This window comes from Jaculus jaculus, chromosome 18 (genome assembly GCF_020740685.1).
Source record: "Jaculus jaculus isolate mJacJac1 chromosome 18, mJacJac1.mat.Y.cur, whole genome shotgun sequence".
NCBI classification, from domain to species: domain Eukaryota; kingdom Metazoa; phylum Chordata; class Mammalia; order Rodentia; family Dipodidae; genus Jaculus; species Jaculus jaculus.
This window is the reverse complement of record NC_059119.1, coordinates 5,149,552-5,170,864: the sequence shown is the minus strand read 5'-3', so window position 1 is coordinate 5,170,864 and position 21,313 is coordinate 5,149,552. Positions and strand designations below refer to the sequence as shown.

At 41.0% G+C, this 21,313-nt stretch overlaps 1 protein-coding gene across 2 annotated transcripts in view; it reads left to right on the top strand.

Moving 5' to 3' along the window:
• Positions 1-566: 566 nt before the first annotated feature.
• Positions 567-21,313, top strand: part of Tmem26 (transmembrane protein 26) — a 42,896-nt gene continuing 22,149 nt past the window's right edge. The window contains exons 1-3 of one of the 2 annotated variants that reach the window (XM_045137112.1): positions 567-826; positions 16,284-16,362; positions 21,035-21,142. In XM_045137112.1, the coding sequence (XP_044993047.1) occupies positions 636-826; positions 16,284-16,362; positions 21,035-21,142 (378 nt within the window). In that variant the 5' untranslated portion in view covers positions 567-635. The remainder of the gene's footprint in view (positions 827-16,283; positions 16,363-21,034; positions 21,143-21,313) is intronic. The other variant, XM_004657785.2, reaches the window with a different exon arrangement.

The following is a 21,313-nucleotide window of genomic DNA, read 5'->3' as shown; positions in this document are numbered from 1 at the left end:
CATGGTATCACACTGTACCCATCCACTCTCAAACTCCCAGGAATCCTCCTGCTTCAGTCTCCCAAGTGCTGGAATTTCAGGAGGGAGGGAGCCACCAGGCCAAACTCAGGTCACCTCCGAGGAAAGGCCAGCCTATCTGACTTTCTCTGGTCCTGGCAAGTTTCAATTCTTCAAACAGATCAGGACTTCTCAAAGCGCTGGGCCAGTGGATTTTGAACTCCACTGCTTCCCGCTTCTCCTCGCCAGGAGAGCACGGGGTGGATGAAAGACGCGGGCAGACAGTTCTCTCCTTCTGATGAAGCAGACATTCTTGCCTGTGAGGGGTGGAAATCCCTGTGGGCCCCCTGGAGGGCTGGAGGTGGAGACCTAGGAAGGGGTAGAGCCTGGCCCCCCCAGAACCAGCAATATCCCAGAGTGCTGGGCAGCGCAGCCCCAGCCTGCGGGCTTTGCAGCTCGGTCTTTGCGGAGTTCTCAGGAAGTGGGAGGGGAGGGAGGGGCGAGAGGCGCTCCCCGTCGCCGCGGCTGGGGACGCGAGGCTGAGAGGGGCCGGCGGGCAGTCCCTCTCCTGCCCAGGTCCTGCCGCGGGCCGGGCTCCCGCGGCCGCCGCTCACCGGGACTCCAGCCACCTGGGCGGGATGGAGCGGCTGGTGCTGATCAAAGCGCTGGTCCCCCGGCTGCTGTTCGTGCTGCATTCGCTGGTCGGGGTCGCCAGAGTGACCTTGGTGTTGAAGAATCCCCAGTACTGGCTGCTGGCTCTGCTCAACCTCTTGCTCCTCCTGGAGACCGTGCTAACCCTGAAGTTCAAGCGCGGCGGCGGCTACAGATGGTGAGCGCGCGGGCAGGGGCGGGGGGCGCCGGGGACGCGGGACCGCGGGTCCCTGGGGCACCGGCGGGCGGCCCCAGAGCCCACCGCCCCGCAGCCCGCCCGAGTCTCTCCTCGCGTTCCGGACCCGGCGGTTCTCCCGGGGCGATGGGGAGGAACGTGAGCTGCCCAGGAGTCCCTTGGGCACGCCAGTGGTACCTGGGGCCGCGGGGCCACCCTGGGAAGGCTGGAGCTAGGAGCGCAGCCCATGTTCACCCAGTCCCGGGTCTGGAAACTCTGCAGGTGAGGAAAAGGAGGGGTGGGGGCGTGTGGCTGACTTGCAGAAAGTGACCTGGGATTGGGGATCAGGAGCAAGCCCACTGCTGTTTGCGAGCCTTCTGAGCTCAGGGTGCGTGCTTGAGGGGAACCTCGTGCTAGCAGGTGTGGGGATGCGCTGGGCATCAGCTGTCTTGGCCAGCATCAAGGGAGAGGAGCCCTCCTCCTCTGTGGTTTGGGTAGCTTCGCTGCCTGCAAGCTTTCTGGTACCTGTGGGCTGAGCCACTTCCCCGCCTGCCAACCTCAAATGTCCCAGCTTCGAGCAGGGGCGGGGGGCGGGGGCCATGGGCCTAGTTTTAGGAGTCAGGGTTTGGTGGCGTGGGGAGTTTGTCTCATTGCCAGCCTGTCTTGCCAGCCAAGCTCTAGTTGGAGTTGTGGGTGACATAGGGGGAGGGAACAGCGGGTAGTGGTTCAGCTAGCTAAAGGACAGGTTCCAGGGCTGTGGTACTTCTTCCCAGAGGGGGTGGAGGAGTTCCTCTTGACCCTTGCCTAGACGTCCATCCCTCACCCTCACCAGTGGGCACATCCTGACCCTCCTGGACCCTTTCATCTCAAACTTTCCCAAGTTAAGCCACGTTCTTCTATTATTTTTTTAAAGTAGTAAGGGTATGTGCCCGCGTGTATCTGTATTTAAAAATACCCAATACTGCAAGAAAGGAGAAAACAGTATCTGTCAAATAATTGTAATCACTGGTTACTAGTTAGCCATCATATTCAAGGGTAAAGAAGATTCTCTATATTTGACACAGTAAGGTACATAACTTTACATATTTCAAGATAGGCCAAGAGAGAAATTGTTACCTTTGAATATGATGTGACTGGTACTTAAATTTCCAGCTGCAGAAAATGTTCTAGAACTTTCTATGCCCGAGATCAATGTTAATTTAATACAGAGAGGGCCAAAACATGACTGCTTCGTTCCTGCCCACCATTTAAGCATGAGGCGCCTGCTGTGGTGCTTTCTCCAGACGCACCTGTACTTGAAGAAACAACGAGAAGGAAGAGCGGGCGTAGCCCCAGCAATCATGTAGCCGCGTCTTGAATACACAAGGGTGGAAATGTCTTTGGCTTTAAGACTCGAAGGCAGAAATACCTTCTGCAACAGAAGGATGAAGTCTGACTCCTGACTCCGGGAAGTAGTTTTGCCCCCAACCATGAGAACTTCAGGAACACACTGTGAAAGAGGAGCCGGGTCAGCAAGACCCGAGGTGACCCTCCACTCTGGGGAGCAGGAGCCACACTGGCCATGGGGAAGTGCTGCAGCCAGCGAACTTTGCTGTATCACGACTACTTGCTGATTCAGGCCATGTGTCGCCCGCAGCAGAGAAGGGAAAAATCTATGGGGGCAAAAGTATATGATAGTCAGTGAATCCCATTGCTGGGAAACTGTAGATATACTATTACTTAGACTCTGAAACCTAGACAAATAAGGGAATAAGCTATCAATATGCTTATTTACTTTGCTGGGAGACCTTAAGGCTCATTGTCTGACCTGTGGATATTCACTTCATAGATTGTTGAGAAATTACATGAAATTATATATGTTGATAATAAAATAATGAAAATGGTTTTCTTTAGATCCTAAGATTTTCTTTGTGTGCTTAATCTTACTCAAATATTCTTATATCAACTGAACAGACTTTATGTCTGTGTAGGTAAAAACTACTTTGCTTGGAAGGTTACCTGATATGCCATTGATTCAGGGCAAAAAAAGAAGGCAGAAAAAAAATGCTTCTTTAATTTCAAAATACAGATCTATGATGTAAATTTTACAACACTGATTAAAACCAACTTGCTAGCATAATATCTCAACTAATGCTTGAAAGTAAGCAGAGAAAATGGTGATGTATTTGGCTTGTTATGAAATTTCCAGTACCCATAAATCTTTGCAAGTGGTATGAATAGAAATTTTGTTTGCAGTGTTTTGTTTTACCAAACACACAGGTAAGACTTTCACATCACTAAACACAAGCTCTCTGCTAATATGATCATTTGTGTAATAGATAAAAACCACAAATTAGTCTGTTTAGGGAAAAATATAAGAATATATCATCTTTTTTCTTAATCTATATGAAATCATCCTTGATATAAAATAGTAACAATAGAAAACTTTTGCTCTTAGACTTTTGAGGGGGGGGGGCTAGGATGCAGTTGTGAGTAAGACAAAGTGTGATCTTCTGCTGTTTTAGAGTGCTAAGAACAATTTCCCAGCAGAAAATACAAGCTCATTAAATCAAATAGAGTTATAGAAAACATTATAGTAATGTGTGTGCTGGCTCTATATAGCACAACATCAACATATATCATCTATATAGGAAAGTAATATATATCTATATGTAGAGCCATATACAAATAGATAAATACGTAGATAAATCTGACTTCTGAGCTCTAAAATTTGGAATCTGCCTCATAGAAACACAAGTACCCATATGTAAAGACACAAAAACGATTCACTTCCATCACACTGATAGACATATAAAGATGAAAACAACATGATTAGTCATCAAAAAATAGTTGGAAAATTCTGACTTATTTGTACTATAGGAAATTCTGTTGGTATTAAAAATGAGTTTAGTTTTTAACATTGAAATAGAATATCCATGCTGTGTCGTCAGGACACCAGAGTTACAGAGAAGAGGAAGAGAAGGAGGGAAAAGAGGAGAAAGGAGAGGAAGAGGAAGCACTTCAGCAGTTGTCCTCCTTAGTCGTAAATCAAGCAGCATAGAATGGAATAGAGTAGAATGGAATAACACCTGCATGGAAAATGCACACATGCACACATGCAGAGTCAAAACTCCCCTTTTAAACCAGGATTGGTGGTGCACTCCTTTAATCCCAGCACTCTGGAAACCGATGTAACAAGATCACTGTGAGTTCGAACCCAGCCTGAGGCCACATAGGGAATTCCAGATTAGCCTAGGCTAGAGTGGTATCCTACCTCCAAGGAAACAAACAAACAAACAAGCCTCCCATTTTATTGAACATCCACTCCCAAACCTCGTTTTGACTTCTCTGAGTGGCTTTGAATAAGGCTCACTGTATTGAAATTACATCTATACTTGCTACCAAAAAGAAACAAAGTCTTGTAGCAGGCACAGCACTGTGGAGGAACATGTGAGCTACCTGCTTAAAACATAGCAAGCGTGGCGTGTTTCCAAGAAAGGCATGTTTCTCTGTCCCTTTGGAAAAGCAAAATGGAAGCAGACTTGCTGAGCTCAGCTGTCTGGGGACAGCCAGCACTACGTCAAGCTGTTCAGTTGCCAGTTGGAGAAGTTTAATATGCTGAAACCCTATAGGATTGAGAGGGTGGGTCAGTGACATAGTTTATGCTAGAGTCCACAAGCATGTTCTGGGAGAGTTTGTTCTTATGTCACCTGGGTTCTCATGTTTCTCTGCAATGGAAATTAGTATCACTTAGTTTAAACTGCATTCTTGATTGCAATTCCAGTTGTCTGGGCAACCATCCAATGGATCTGTGAATCACTATTTAGGTAAAGTCAAATACAACACAATATTTCAGTTGCTTTCCAGCCAATAGTGATAAAACATTCTTCGGGGGGGGGGGGATAGAAAAATTATCAAGATTGTGACAACTGGAAGCCTATTCTCTTGAAAGCAAGCAAACTTTAAGAAAAAAGTAGAAATCTAAGCTGAGTTTACTGGCAAACATACAGAATTTTAAAAACACTGAGAGTTCTTCATCTGAACTTTAAATATGCAAGGGAAATATAATTTTTAAGCTAGATGGTAATTCCTATTTGGTTACCTACTCTCCTACTTGCTTTTGTTGTTGTTTGCTTTGAATTTCTGTTAAATATTTTTATTTATTTTGTTTTTAGTAAAAAGAGAGAGAGAGAGAGAGAATGGTCACACCGGGGTCTGTTGCTGCTGCAAACAGGCTCCAACAGCATGTGCTGCTTTTATGCCCCTGGCTTTGCATGGCTACTGGGGAATCGAACCCCACCCATCAGGCTTTGCAAGCATGTGCCTTTAACCACTGAACCACTAAACCAGTGCCTATGTTTTCTTTTCCTTCTACTTTCTTTCTTTCTCTTTTTCTTTCTTTCTTTTTTTTTTTTTTTGACTAAGATTCTTACTAATTACTAACTGGCTGGCCTGAAACTCACCATATATCAAGCTTACCTTGAACTCACAGCAATTTTCCTGCCTCTGCCTTCCAAATGTTGAGATTATAGGTATGCACCATCATGTTGGCTTAACAACTACTTGTTTGGTAAGTAAATGTAATAATTTGTTAGATACTGTATGACCAGACAGAAATAACAGGAAACAAACACATCTTAATTTTTAGATGCATGCATAGTGTGCCTGCTTCTGTGTGTTTGGGATGGTGGTTTGTGGCATATGCACATACGTATGTTGATGTGGTGTCCTTTGGGTTCAGCTGTGGAAGCCAGAGGAGAATGCTGGGTGTCTTTCACTTGCCTAATTATTCTAGAGACAGTTTATCACTGATTTTGGAACCCCAGGAATTCTCAGCTCTCTGATTCCCATAGGACTGGGGTCACAGATGTGCATGGCTATACTAGCTATTTTTGTGGGTGTTGGGGAACTGACCTTGGGCACCTTCAAGCCCCTTCATGCCCATATGCTTGTGCAGAAAGTTCAGTTAACCACTGAGTTATCTTGCCAGTCACACATATGAAAATTTTAAATAAATGTCAGTGTTTTGATTGAGCTATCAAATATGTGGGGGGAAAATAAAATAATAATGAATTATTGAGTATTCACTGTGTTCCAGGTTCTTTCAATTTCCACCCAGATTCTCCCATTTACTGTTGGAAACTGTCGCACTTGTTTTCTTTTCTGTTTCTTCAATTTTAATACAGGAATCTGAGGCAAGGCGCTGTTATATCTTCTTACCAAGGGTCACATAGTTGTCAAAGAGAAGAGTCACGATGACTCTAGGTTCCTGCTCTTGTCTCTTGCACTATTTGGTGGTCTAGAGGAGGGTGTGAGCAGGAGCTCTGAGCGGGGGCTTTGCAGCATGTGCTGCGATGGGAGGTGGGTGAGCTCTGCATTCAGTGAGGGAAACAGGGCAACACTGATGGTGGGGGATGCTAGGAACCTGGAGCTGATTTCTCTAGAAGAGGCACGGTGTATTGGAAAGACCATTGTATGCAGGAGTTGTTCCAATATGGAAAACACGGAAGTATATATAAAAAGTAGATACCCACACCACTCAAAAATTTCATGTTTTTAATCAAGTTGCTTGGAAAATAACCAAAGGAATAAATAATGACTAAGTCAGTGAACTAACAGATGACATCAAGAAAGTTAACAGATGAGTGACTAAAAATGGTCAATGCCTATGTGATGGATATTATATAGTGAGGCAGGGGAAAGTTCTCCTGGATGGTATGAGGGGCTTGGCAGGGAAGGTGACATTTGAACTGAGGTCTTGGTATCAGACCTGAGAAGAAAGTTCCAGGGAGAAGAGAGAGGCAGGAGAGGGGACAGACTTCACATGCTTTGGGATATTTCTGACATAGCTCCAAATGGCTAACAATGATCAAGTGTCATTTCTACTCTGCCCTGTTGCATCTTTTTTATATATTCCCTGACTATATGTCATGACAACTTTTGATTAACTTTTTTTTAATTTCCCATTTTAAACACTGTGTATTAGGAGTTGTCTGGATATCTCACAACCAAAAATGAGAAAGACAAGTAACAAAAAGATTCTATACTAAATTGTTCTCCAATTCAAACCACATTTATTAAAAAAAAAAAAAAAACTCAGTGAAATTTGTTTTGATTACTCAACTGCACTAGGAAAGGTCAGTAGTGACATTAAAAGCTCAGGTCATGCATAGTCTGAAGACTAACAATCTCTGAATAGCACAGAGTTTGTGTGGCATAATCCTGTAGGACTGGATAAGTACTTCTCCTCATGAAAACCGTGGCTATATAGATAACAGAAAGAGAGCTGGGCAGTAATCAGACCCTTCTCCTACCACCAATTCATCTTTCTGCATCGCAGAGAGGATAAAATGGCAGGGTCAATTAGGAGATGGAATTCCTCCCAGAAGATAGGTGGTGTTTCTCTCAAATCACACAGGCTGTCCAGATTTCCAGAAATTTCTTGTGGTGTCTTAGTCATTCCAGCAAGGCTTTCTTCCTGCTGTGGGGCAGATTGATCACTCTGTAGTGTGTAAATGTGAATCTTAGTGTGTGAATCTTGATCTTAGAGCCTTTTCTTCTGGCTGTTTGCAGTCAGATGTGCTTTGTATTCTGTGTAGAGCACAGATCAGAACGGGGACTTAGGTTCACATCCTTGGTGGAGTCCTGTGTTGAATGTCCAAAACAAGTGACTTGGTTTTGAGTCATTTACACATGGCTGGGACATGTGTTCTCTTCACCTGAGTCCCGTGACTGCCTCTCAAGGAGAAGTCAATATTATGGCCTTTGATTAATTTCATTTAAAATCCAATCTCCGATAAACTGAACTAATGGCTGCTAACCAGACTTGCTTCATCAGTACACTCAACTGAGACCTTTTAAAACTGAAAACCAAGGTGACTAACATGTGATGGTCTTTTTGTTCTTGTCTGAGAGTAATACTAAGTACAAATCAGTAACCTAGGGCTGAAGAGATGACTTTGCATTTAAGGTACTTGTCTTCAAAGCCAAAGGACTGAGGATCGATTCCTCAGGACCCACATAAGCCAGATGCACAAGGTAGCACATGCATCCGGAGTTTGCCTGCAGTAGCTGGAGGCCCTGGCATGCCTATTCTCTCTCTGTCTGCCTATTTTTCCCTCTTGCGCTCTCTCTCAAATAAACAAATAAATAAATGTTTTTAAAATGTAAAAAAATAGTAACTAAAATATGCTAGTACAAATGTATCTCTGCTTTAAAATTTTGTGTGTTTCTCCTCAGGATGTGATGTTACTGAGCATGCAATATTGGGGCAAATATGAATTGTTTAGCTGTTTTAATAACACTAGAATGTTCACATCTGTGTTAAGGCTGGTCTCCCTGTGTGTGCAAGTTGCTCTCAAATGCTGGTTACAGGAGACTTAAGCCTCAGATGTACATATCACTTTGTTAAAGAAAAACAATGTTCCTTTTCTTAAAAAATGTTTTATAGTAGATGTACCTTAAAATGCACTTGTTTGAAGGCAACATAGCATTCATGTGACAGACACAATTGATATGAAGCAACAGAGTGAGGGCAATGACTTGTTTACTTTTTCCTGTAAATATAGACCCACTGCTCATCTGTATTTATAGAGAAGGTTATAAATTATCTTTGGCTTATCACTTGATCTCAAAGAGGTAGTAGGTGATATACATCTGACTAAGTTATGCACACGCTAGAATCAAGATTAATGATCCTTAAAAGACAGAGATAAAACGATTTCTAACTTCAGTATTTCTATCCCTGGTTGGGTTCTTTAGAATTCTTTTGCTGTTTTCCTAGATTGAGCCTCATGCCCCACATAATGTTCTAGCTCACCTTGCATAGCATCTTAATGAATCGGCTGTATCATTTGCTAGTAGTTTGCTAACAGTAGTGGTAAGATGATGCTGGAGGTGCTGGTGATAATGGAAAAGGTAACAGGTACCAATCATTATGCACTGATCCAACCATGTTTTATGGCCTCTTTCTCATGTGTTCCTCGGGATGACCAGATCAATTGGTTTCCCTTTCCATTACTATCTTAGGATGACCACATAGATGCATAAAAGCTAAAGCATTTGTCTAGGGTCACAGGAACAATTCCAAACATCTGTCAGTGTTTACATTTATTGTGCTATATTTGTGCATTAGTCGTTTCAACTTTAGTAGATGGTGATATGATCCTATTGTCTTATTACTTCTCCTGCTTGAAGATGAGAAAGCCAGACATCAAAGTTTGAAGGTTTAGCATTCCCAGGATTGGATCTGCTGTCCTGAAAGAAGCCCCCCCTGCCTTATTGTTGTGTCCTGAACCCAATAATCATTTTTGGTTTTAATGGTATAACTGCATAATTTGTGGAATCATGGATTTTCGCTAGTGAGCAAAAGAGAAAAGATTTTGTTTTATTTCATTTTTTATTTGCTTATTTTGTGGATGTATGTGATAACAGGTGCATGTTTGTGTTTAAGTGTGTGCGGGCATGTATGTGGGGGCCAGAGGACAACCGTGGTGTTGTTTCTCAAGTACTGTCCACTTAATATAATTAGTTAATTTGGGGAGGCTTTTGAGATAGGGTCTCACTCTAGCCCTGGATGACCTGGAACACACTGTAGTTTCAGACTGGCCTTGAACTCACAGCAATCCTCCTACATCAGCCTCCCAAATGCTAGGATTCAAGGTGTGTGCCACCATGCCTAGCTTATTTTATTTTTAACTCCTCATTTGGAGAAGGTTAATCTCAAATGACCTACCAATGGAGGCATGATAATATTTTGCCTAATATAGGAAAGTAAACACATGGCTCATAGCCATTCTTATGCAAGCAGATTCCCTTGTAAAAACTAACATGGCTCGTAAAGTCAAAAAGAGGAAAATAACTCTGGACTATCTTCATTTTGAGTCCTTAAATGCAGAAACAACCTCTTCTATAGAATGAAGACAAATACTATTGTCTTTATATGGAATGCAATAAAACATTGCCTAACTAACACCCATAATGTATTTTATTTTCTCAGGGAGCATTAAAATTCTCATAATAAATTTCATTTCATTTCATTTTTTCATTCACCAAATGATTATGCAGTAAAGAAACATGTGTTGGTCTAGATGATGTAATGTTGTTGAATGAATATAAAATATATACAGAGAATAACAAAAAACAAAATTCTTAGAACCCATTTTCTACCTATGAAGTCCAAGAGTCCAGAAAGGCTGTAGAGTGAAGAAGACACAAAAGCTTGAGCAGCTTGCAGAACGAGGAAATGCCAGAGGTCAGTGATTCAGAGCTGGCCTTCGAAGGAGCATGTATGCCAGGGAACAGAAGAAGCAGGCTGCTCAGACTGAGGAGGTGTGATGGCATGATACTTGAAGCTCCTATTGGAACAAGTTTACTTAGAAAGATGCCATGATCTTTTCTTTCTTTCTTTCTTTCTTTCTTTCTTTCTTTTTTTTTTTTTTTGCCTCAGAAACATTTTATGATAAACATTGTGCATGGGAGTGCTGAGAAGAGACAAATGAGTTCTCAGCACTGAATCACAGCTTCCCAGGCTCAGGGTCCATTATGAAAGAATGTAAGAGCCAAGGGAAGGCTAGGACTCCTTACAAATACTCTTCCAGACAGCGAATGGCTTGGATACCCATGACTTTGCAGTTGCTGGCACTACCTATACAAGGCCATCATAATAGGAGGAAAAGATAATGCCATCAAAATAAAAGAGAGAGTGATAGAGAGGGTGAGGGGATATGATGGAGGGTGGAGTTGTGAAGGGAAAGTTGAGGGAGGGGAGGTATTTACCATGACTTATTCTGTAATTGTGGAAGTTGTCAATACAAAATAAATCAAAAATTAAAAAATTGTATATGAGTACCAAAGTAGATTCACTCTTTATCCCTATATTAGTGCAGTCATGGGATACACTGCCTAGGTTCAAATATGGCTCTTTGATTTTGATAAATCTTATGTATGTTTCAGATATGCACTTGAAAACTTCTGGTTGAGGAAGGTATAGAGAGCACAAATTAGACTTTCAGATTATATCATAACAGTAGTATGATTTTATTTTCAAATTTTTAAGCATTGAAAATGAGAACTAAGACAACTAATGTTTAGTTTGAGATTTGTCTCTCTTTAAAAAACCTAATGTGAATGTTCTGTGAGGAATTTGAAGTTTACTGAAAGGTTTTCATTAGAGGGTGTATTAACAACCCATTTATAATTTCCTTCTACTTCTTTTGTTACCGTTGTCCACAACTCTCCCATAAGATAACTGAAAAATGGTCTGCCATATAATCTTAGCACCCATTAAAACACACCCATTCAGTTACAACTTTATGTTTCTCTGAGCACTCCCAAGAGCTTACATTCAATGCCCTCCATTGTCTGTGGACAGTCGCATGCAAGAAACTCTGGGCAGAGAGGTGGAGGTGAGGAGCATGCTTGCTAATAACATAAATGAGTAACGGCTGGTGGTAAGCTAGTGACATCCAAGATTTAACAAATTAAAGCCTTGCTCTTCTCCTTACTGGTGGACTGGCTTCTCTGCCCAGCCTTAATTTGTTAGGTCGTCCACCTCACAAAGAGATATCTTGACATAGTTTCTTAGTTTCCATAGAAAAATGCCACCCTCCCCCCCAATTTCCAGAATTTTTTTTCAGTATATTTAAGGCAATTTAACATCAGATTTTGAAATGTGGATAAAGGAACCTTACAACTCCACTCTGTTCTGTGGAGTATATGAGAAGTGAAATGCAGATAAAAATCCATACTCAGACAGAAGTAGTTTTGAACCTTAAATTTGTTTCAATTAAATATTTATCTGCTTTAATGTTTATATGCATGATTATGAGACAGAAAGATATAAACAGTTGGACAATAAAGTATGTGATATTTTGGCTAATTTTCCCTCTATATATGTGTTGATAATGTTATAATGTTGTATGTTTGTAAAATGAATGGGTGTTACATTTTCAATAAGGAAAGAACAATAATTGTCATTTGTAGAAAGAGGAAAATGGAATCCTAATTCTAAACTAACGGTAAATTGTAATAAATAAAATCCATTGCAGCACTAAATTGCTAAGTGTCATGACATAATCATTTTGTGAAAAGCATTATAATTTCATGAAATGACTATTTTGTATGATAAATAGCATTGTATTTTTGTATGAAATGAATAGAAAGAAGGCAGTTAAGTATATCTTTAAAAGAGCTATAAGTAAAGCCAGGATTGGTAGTACACACTTATATCTACTTGCAGGAAGTTTCGTGGGAGGTTCAGGAGTTCAAGGCCATCTTCTGCTTCGTAAGCTGAGGCCAGGGTCACAGAGTGGACCAGGGGATCAGAGCACTTCTGATCAAGATCTAGCTGAATATATGATTAATAAACAGATAAAACAAAACAAACAAATTTGTGACTGAACAAAAAGTGAAATAAACTGATAAAAAAAATTATTTGGGCTAGAGAGATGGCTTACCATTTAAGGCGCTTGCCTGAGAAGCCTCAGGACCCAGGTTCGATTCTTCAAGTCCCACATGAGCCAGGTGCACATGGTGGCACATGTGTCTGGAGTACATTTGCAGTGGTTAGAGTCCCTGATGTGCCCGTTTTCCCTCTCTCTCTCTCTCTCTCTGTGTGTGTGTGTGTGTGTGTGTGTGTGTACTGAGAATTGCTGGGCACCAAGAAATGAATAATATCTAATACAGATAAACATATACAATTATAAATTTTGAATATGTATATAGAGAAAAAGTGAAAAGAGAAAGCTAGTTTAGGCTGGAAGGACACTGTAATTTTTTTCTGCTCGATTCCCTGCATAACTAACTTCAAGCACAGCCAGAGCGGCACTGCCATAGGTTGGCAGTGAGGAAGACCGGCCAGCAGCATGCCCACAATGTAAGCAGGGTCCCAAGTGTGCAGCGAGCTGAAGACGGTGCTGGGCAAATGGCCCATGTCCACCGTGAGTGTGGCAGTAACCGCCTTTCTGTTCAAGTGTGAGACAAGGCATAATTGGAAGTCTTCAGTGGTGCAAAGAGCTTCCTTTGGTTCTAGCAGCGTTAGACAGATTTAGATGTGAGAATCATGGTTTAAAAACTGAATTTATCCTGAGTTAATTGGAAGAAGCACTTCTGAGCTGACACACTTTCTCACTATTAAGCATAGGTACTCCATAAATAACCATGGGTAAAATTGCAAAGCTGAGTCCAGGGAAGGCAATTAACCACATTTCTTGAGAAGCTACAATGTTGGTCACATGAATCATATTGTGTCTGTCCTTAAAAACCACTTGTGAGGTGGGTAGTCATTTCATCCCTCGTAGGGGTGAGGAAGTGGGTCGCAGGGAATTTCTACATGTGAATGAAAGAGCAGGCAGCATAATCATTTAGCCCTCTTAAATTTGTGAGATTTCTACTGTCATGTGGCAGAAGAAGCAGTAATTGCTTCAAGCATCACAGCTCTAACAACATCTTTTGTACTGGACTTAATAAAATTAAAGGTCCATAGAGATGGACCTTTACACTCTATTATTCTTATTTACCCAGGCATTATTTATTCAGCAACATGGGCATTTAAACACTTAAGATTTTGTTTAATGAATATGAATGGAAGCCTAAATAAAACCCTGTAGTACCTTGGAGAGGAAGAAAAGAAAAAGGATTGGGGAGATAGCAGAAATGAGAAAGTACATAAGACGAGGCTCTGCATTGAAGTAACTTACATTAGAAAAGCTAATCTTACCATTACCTTGGGTCCAAGGAGCAATTCAAATTCAGGTTAAGAGCAATTCAAGTTCAGCTTAATTTCAACCATGTCCTGAAAAATGCACATATAATGTGGGTATGCAGATGTAGAAGAGTATTCCACAAAGAGTTTCATAGTTTGGGGAGATGTTTGCTTTAAAGTCATTCCATGTGTTTCTTCTCAGGTCAAGCTAGAAAAGCACAGATCACGTTATTCTAAATAGGAACCCAGGGTTAGTTAAAGATGGCTGCAGATTGATTGAATGTCATATAATTCCACAGCCTTCCCTATGATTGCCTGTACCCATTTATTTCTGTATGTTACACAAAACCTGATAACGAAGTACTGAGGTGAGGAGAACTTTGTAAAACTGTTTCTATTTGTTGGTTTGCTTTCAGAGTGTTGGGGTAGACCTTAAGTCTCATTCCAAGTACTCTCCAATGGAGCTAAGAGCATGGTCCAAATATTGACCTTCTGTTTTGTGTTAAATGCACAACAGGTTGGAAGTACAGAGTTGTTTCCCTTGATATGATATAGTACGGAAAGAGAAGGGAAGTGACGATAAGAGAAATGGTGCAGGCATTGATTATCAGACTAAGAAAGTTAGATTTCCAGATAACAGAAAATCTCCAATATTGTGTGTGTGTGTGTGTGTGTGTGTGTGTGTTTATATAGCCAATTTCCTAGGTAAAGGAAACACATCACAGTGATATAGTATGCTTTCTAGATACAGAAATATATTTTATACTTAAGTGATATTAAAGTCATTGTTTGTTTATTTTTAACCTGTTTCAAGAGCTATTGCATGGTGGTTAGTCTATTGCTTCTCCAGATTACTATTGTAAAAACATCCTTAGGGGTATCTCTCTTAAAATTAATTCCAGGTCAACAAAACATAGTTTCTCACAGCACTTGAAGTATCTCAAGAAAAATTTGTATATTCCAACTGTCCATCTGACTGGAATTCACTTCCAATTTGGTATCACACAGGAAATACTCTTTCCTGGTGTTTCCTTTGATATGTAAGGTCAGTGAGTTAATTGTATCTTTCTTTAAGTGCATGCTCAACATGATCCTTTGATATTTTCCTGAAGCCCAATCATGTTCTAAGTCATATTTTAATAATGACTTGACCCATAACCTTTGGTTCCAAAATTGGTTTTATCAAGAAATTAAAAGTAGGGAAGTATCTATATTGAAACTGATTTTGTTTTGAAAAGACCTCTCTTCTGCTGCACTTTCTCCCATCTCAGAAGTTGAAAGAAAACATTGATGAAAGGGCTAATCACTTCTTTTACCATTATTTACTTTTCCCCTGGTTTGCAATAAGATAGTCTGGGTAACATATACTCTCAAAATTACATATATGTAATAAAGGCTTTTAAGATTTATCACTAACAATGTTAACATTGAAATAGTCTACCAAAAGAAAATCTGAGCTAGAAAGATGGCTTGGTGGTTAAGGTACTTGCCTACAAAGCTAAAGGGCCCAGGTTCCTTTTCACAATACATCCTAATAGTAAATTACCTGCCTGCAGCCAAGCACTTCATCTGTAAGGCACTGCTCCCCATTGCGGTGCTCCCTGAGACACAAGGAGGCGGTCGTGGCCTGCGTGGCATCTCCCACGAGCTTCATAGTCATAAAGGGGACAAGTCACGGTCTCACTCTATAGTCCCAGGCTAGCAGCTAACTCACAGCAACGCTTCCACCTCCACCTCAGAATTTTAGGTCAGAAAAATAACAAATATTTGAACTACCTCCTGAAAACCCCCAAACATTCAGATGATGTTTTTATTTCCATTTTACAGGTTTAACAAATACAAGCAAACCAGTTTCTTGTGTCACTCCTTGTCCTTGCTGTTTGACTTCTGCGTTTTAGCAAGATGTTCTCATTTGAGCTTTCCGTATTCCAGGCTAATGTGGACAAATGTAGCCAATAGTCCTGAAAATGCAATGATGAAATAAACCCAGGATTTACTATGGCCCTGTTTATTTTCTGTTTTTTTTTTAATATTGTTAATTTTTATTTATTTATTTGAGAGTGACAGACAGAGAAAGAGGCAGAGAGAGAAAGAATGGGCATGCCAGGGCCTCCAACCACTGCAAACAAACTCCAGATGCATGTATCCCCTTGTGCATCTGGCCAACGTGGGTCCAGGTGGAATTGAGCCTCGAACCGGGGTCCTTAGGCTTCACAGGCAAGCACGTAACCACTAAGCCATCTCTCCTACCTGGCCCTGTTTATTTTCTGTGAAACATCTTCATGAAGAATAGCCAGTGTTGTGCCTGGATCTAACTGGCTGTGTCCCATGAGGCCATATTAAAGTTAACATCAATTAATTGGATTAGTAATTCAGTGGGAATGACAGTTGCTCATGCCTCTTACAGTTACTGCTTTCCTCTGGAATCCATATGGCAGAAATCACATGATGCTCTTTCCTGCATGGAAATAAACACTTAAGATAAGAAGGGTAAACAGTATGTGACCAGGGTGTATACATTTATTTTCCATCTTGTGAAGGTTTCTTTTTCACTTTAGCTGCTTTAAAAATAAAAGCTGAGCCAGGCGTGGTGGCACACGCCTTTAATCCCAGCACTCGGGAGGCAGAGGTGGGAGGATTGCCGTGAGTTCGAGGCCACTCTGAGACTCCATAGTGAATTCCAGGTCAGCCTGGGCTACAGTGAGACCCTACCTAGAAAAACCAAAATAAATAAATAAAATAAAAATAAAAGCTGAACTCTCTTTTTACCCCTTCCAGGTTTTCACCAGCCATATTTTTGTACCTGATCAACATCATACCTTCGTTGTGGCTCCTCGAAATGTACTATCGGAACCAGGTACTTTCTTGTGCAAAATCAGAAATTGGAACATTTGGCAATAAACCACTTTCTAGTATGATCTGATTGATTTAGCAACTACATTTCTCTAAGGTGTTGGAATTATCATGAATTGAGGAATAATGGACCATTGCCCAAAGGAGGGGTCCTCACAGTCCATTTTCAAAACCTTCAATTAAATATTGCATTCGTTTCAGATTTTAAGATTACATAGCAAACACTTTGTGCTGGTGATCTTTTCACAAAGACCCCTCACTTTCACAATGACATATTAGAGTCACATGGGATATTGAATTGATCCAGCCTTTGCAGCTTCAATTGGTACCAGTGAGTTGTCCTAAAGTTGAACAGGCCTCAATAATCTGAGATCCCATAGAATAATGTTCTTTCGGAATGATAAACATGAAAACAATGCAAAAACTTCACCTTACCTATACTCTGCTATGTGAACTCATTCAAACTTTTAGGGGTGATTTAAAACACAAACTAAGCAGATTGTTCTGGGAATTCACTTGTAAGTGGTTCCTATATCTTCTTAGTGAATAGAAATGCTATTCTCAAGCCATGAATGAAACTTATAGGAGAGGTCTTGCTGCACCCATCATGAGGAAGGAAACTTTATGTGTACCTGACCACACTGAAAATTAACCTTGGTTCCAGTCTGAGTTCCTAATTTTTGTATAGAACTTTCCACCTCTCCATGGTTTGTTTCTTTCTTGAGTTAGCATCTTGCCATATAACCAGGTACTTTCTATGTAGCCCAGCCCAGCCTCAAACTTGTCATGGTCCTTCTGCCTCATCTTCCGGTGTGCTGAGCTTACAGGCACTCTTCATCACACCTTGTTTATGCCGAGGTTTGCAGCAGAGCTCTGTCATCCATGAATAAGTCCCGTGTGCGGGTTTAAGGCTGAGCCTTGCTGTCTAGTGCTGTAGACTGCACTGGACAGCTCTAGAGGCCAGCCGACACAGCCCACCCAATCTTACCTTGGCCTTCACGGGCCACGTGACAAGATGGTGTTACAGGTGCACTTTGCTTGCTATAAAATGTTTTTGGCGCGTTCATTGATAAAACACATTAGGCAAAGACTAGTGGAAGCTGATGCTGTTTAGATTTCTTTGCTGCAGGCATTTCATATCGAAATTACCTCTCCAACTCATGCAGAGCTAGATATGAAGGTCTTTCCTCTAAGTTTTAGGCTCCCAGAGTGGAGTGAAGCTTTTATGGGCTGTTTTGAAGAAACTCCGAAATGAATACTAATCACACAGCAGGAAGAAGATGTGTTTCATGGGCTGGAGAGAAGACTCAGTGGTTAAGGCATTTGCCTGCAAGGCCTAATGACCTAGGCTCAATTCTCCAGTACCCAAGTAAGCTAGATGCACAAGGTGACACATGCATCTGGAGTTCATTTGCAGTGGCTGGAGGCCCTGGCTTGCCAGGGTCCTCTCTATTTGCCTCTGCCTCTCTCTCTCTCAAAAATAAATAAATAAAAATAAAAAAGAAAATGTTTTTCATTCTCAAACCTGCTAAAGACATTAAAGTCATAGGTGATCCATGCCTGCTGGCAAAGCACTTACGTAACTGTCGATGGGCTGGTCAGGTCACCTTGGCTTCTACAAAGTGTCATGAGCTGTTAGGGGACCATGTTTCTCTCCTATCAGGTGTGTAAATAAGCTCTGTAGATTTGAATCAATGCCCTCCCTACACATCCAATTCTGTGACATGGCTATGATACACAATAACAATTCATCTTTCCCAAATGCTTCTATAATGTAATGCATTGCACAGTTAATTAACACACAGGTCAAATCCCATTACAACAAATAGCATGCAACCAAAATTTCTCTTCTGTTAATATAAAAAAGAGTTTTGAGCCCCAGGCAGTACCTTTCTAATTTTCATACTACAAAAGAAATTGAATCTTTAGTAGTAATGGATTTGACACTGAGAATTAAAATGAGTGCCCACAGATTGAAATGGGCAGAATGAACAGAGATGGAAATAGAAAAAAAAAATGAGACAAAATGTTGGGATTACATTTAAAGAAATAGGAAGTGACAGAATAAAGGGAGGCACAGAATTCCCTTTAGTCCACTCATTTGGGAAATCTTGGTTGTTGCAATTACTTTTCTTTTTATAGTACCTTGTATTTTTTGGAATTTTCAGCTACATTTTCTCACTGAGAGACTACTCAATGACCCCATAAATTAGGTATGGCATGGTCAGTTCTACTTTGTAGAAGAGAACCCTGAGGCTCGGAAGGTTAAGTGATACCTACTACCCTGTCCAGTCAAGCGCTCTGTCTTTCATGCCTTGGAGGCACTTGCTTAGCTAGTTTCATGATGGACATGAGTCATTCATATCCTTTCATGTTGCCATTTCTTCAGCATAATATCTCTCCTTGATTATTAATTAGGACTTTGGTAATATAAATATTCATCAAAAATATCAGGGCTGGAGAGATAGTTCAGCAGTTAAACCCTAACAACCTGGGTTCCATTCCCCAGTACCCATGTAAAACCAGATGCACAGAATATTGCATGCATGTGGAGTTCATTTGCAGCCATCTGTCTGTCTCTTTTCTATCTCTTTCTGCTTTCAACTGTATTAATTAATTAATATAAATAAAACAAAAATATCATGGCAATTGTGACCTCTCACTCTAGTGAGCAGAGAACATAGTTTAGGACATGACATAATTAAAGTGATGGGAAAGTGCTGGTTTTGATGGGTTCTTTGGCTAGCCTGTGTCAAGGCACTACACTGGAAGGTGTGACGAGTTTAAAAGATGCAGCCTCTCTGAATAGGTAACCATCTTCATAAGATCATTGTGTGAAGAAGGCACTGGCCGGGGAGATGGATCTGTGCATAAAGCACTGTCTGTGCAATCACGAGGCCCCGAAACCACATAAAGCCAGATGCTATGATGGGCTTTTGTTATCCCAGATTATCCCAGTGAGTATGGGAGAAAGGAAGCAGAGACAGAAGCCCTCCCTGGAGGCTCACAGGCCAGCCAGCCTGGTCAGAGCGGTGCTGAGCAGCCACAGACCCTCTTCTAACAAGGCAGGAGGTGGGTACTGGCATCTGAGGTTGCCCAGGATCTCCACTCCTATGCTGTGGCACCTGCACACACACACACACACACACACACACTCCAAAGATAGCTAGGAAAGCAATGCAAATCAAGTCAAACTACCTGTGCATTTTGTCTTGCTGTAGGTAAAAGGAAGGTTCTGTTAAGTCTCCACAGAAGAGCAGACACAGACGAGCTCAAATTAGTCTCAATATCATAACACAGACTGCGAATTTACTTCCAGGATAGCTTGTAGCACCGAATGATGACTTTTTTTCTCAAATAACACAATGTTTATGGATTAAAAATATTTTAAAAAATCAAAGTAAACCGTCTTAATATCCAGTATGCATTCATGTCTACCAAAAAAAAAGAGATGTAGACAAAATTGGGTTACCTGTGACTATTAGATTCTTATAATCTTCAATGACAACTTGCACCTGGTTCACAGGTTACATATTTTATCTTCATTTTCTATTCTTGGAGTCTTAATATCACATGCACACAAAAGCATACACACATGCACATATATACCATGTGTGCACAGCTGCAGTTTTGTTCCTAGAGATATGGCAAGTGGCCATTTTTCCTAATTATTCTAGTCATTTCACACATACCACTAGTTACTTGGGTGGTGGGTAGAAAAAAACAGCTTCTTGGCAGACTTTACTTGTCAAGTGGCATGTAGAGAGAATGATGGGGCATCCAGAATAATTAAGAAGAAACACTTCTACAACTTCAAGACTTTTTCAATCATTTCTCTCTAACGACAAATGTGTGATCATGATGTGTGGTGGTGGTGGGGTGTGTGTGTGTGTGTGTGTGTGTGTGTGTGTGTGTGTGTGTCTCAAAAAATCTGTTAGCAGTACAGATGTTTAAAATCAACAACCCTTTTTTAAAGCCAGTGTATAAATATGCATTGACTACAGCTGTGTTGCCGAGGGTTGACCTTTTCCTCTCATAAGCATCCGCATCTCTTACTATATCGCAGTATCCCAACATCTGGCTAAATAAAAAATCATACACAGTCCATTTGAGGAGACTCATATGCAAGAGGAAGAAAGAGGAAAGAAAAACTACAATAATTTTAAATCAATTATCAAGTATTCTATAAACCTAAACTGATTTTGGAACCAACACTGTAATGTATGGAATAGGGAACATGCTAATTGTTTGCTTGTTATAATGCTTGACTGGCAGTGTAGAAAGTCATTAGATTATTTACTTGAGCAGAATGGGCTAGACACACAATATAAGATAAATTCTTTGAGCAGGATCATCCGATTCTCTAGGTCCTTGCTAGTTGCTAGTTCATATCACAATTGTTCCAGTGCAGGTTGAAGAAGATACCAGTTACCAACCCAAAGATTTTACAGTGTGGACCATTTACGTCCTCCCGGGCCTACGGAAAATAGAACCTGTACACTTAGTAGCACTCTTTTCTCATTAACTGAGTCATCTTTTCTTATATCATATTTTGGTTATACAAAAAGTTCATGTAGTCTGTTACCTACCTCTTCATAATCTCTTGTATAGATTCTAGCTATTTAAGTCATTTTTCTTGTGACGTCTTTTGCATATGCTTTCCTTGCAACTCTTAGTACTGCAGAACCCAGTCTCAGATGTCTCAGAACCTCAGCAGAAAATCAGACTTCAATCAAACCCAGATGTCCCATGAACACACCTTTGGGATGGAGATCATTGAGATGGTGAGAGCTTGCCCAACATCTGTGGAAAGACTTAGCCAGATGGTGGGATTGGTGAGGGCAACACGCATACCCTTTCTAGCTTATTCTTCCATAAGCCAAATTGTTTGTCTCAGGAATGTACAAGATGATCATATTTCATATATAGTTAGACATGTTTTATATCAATAATAT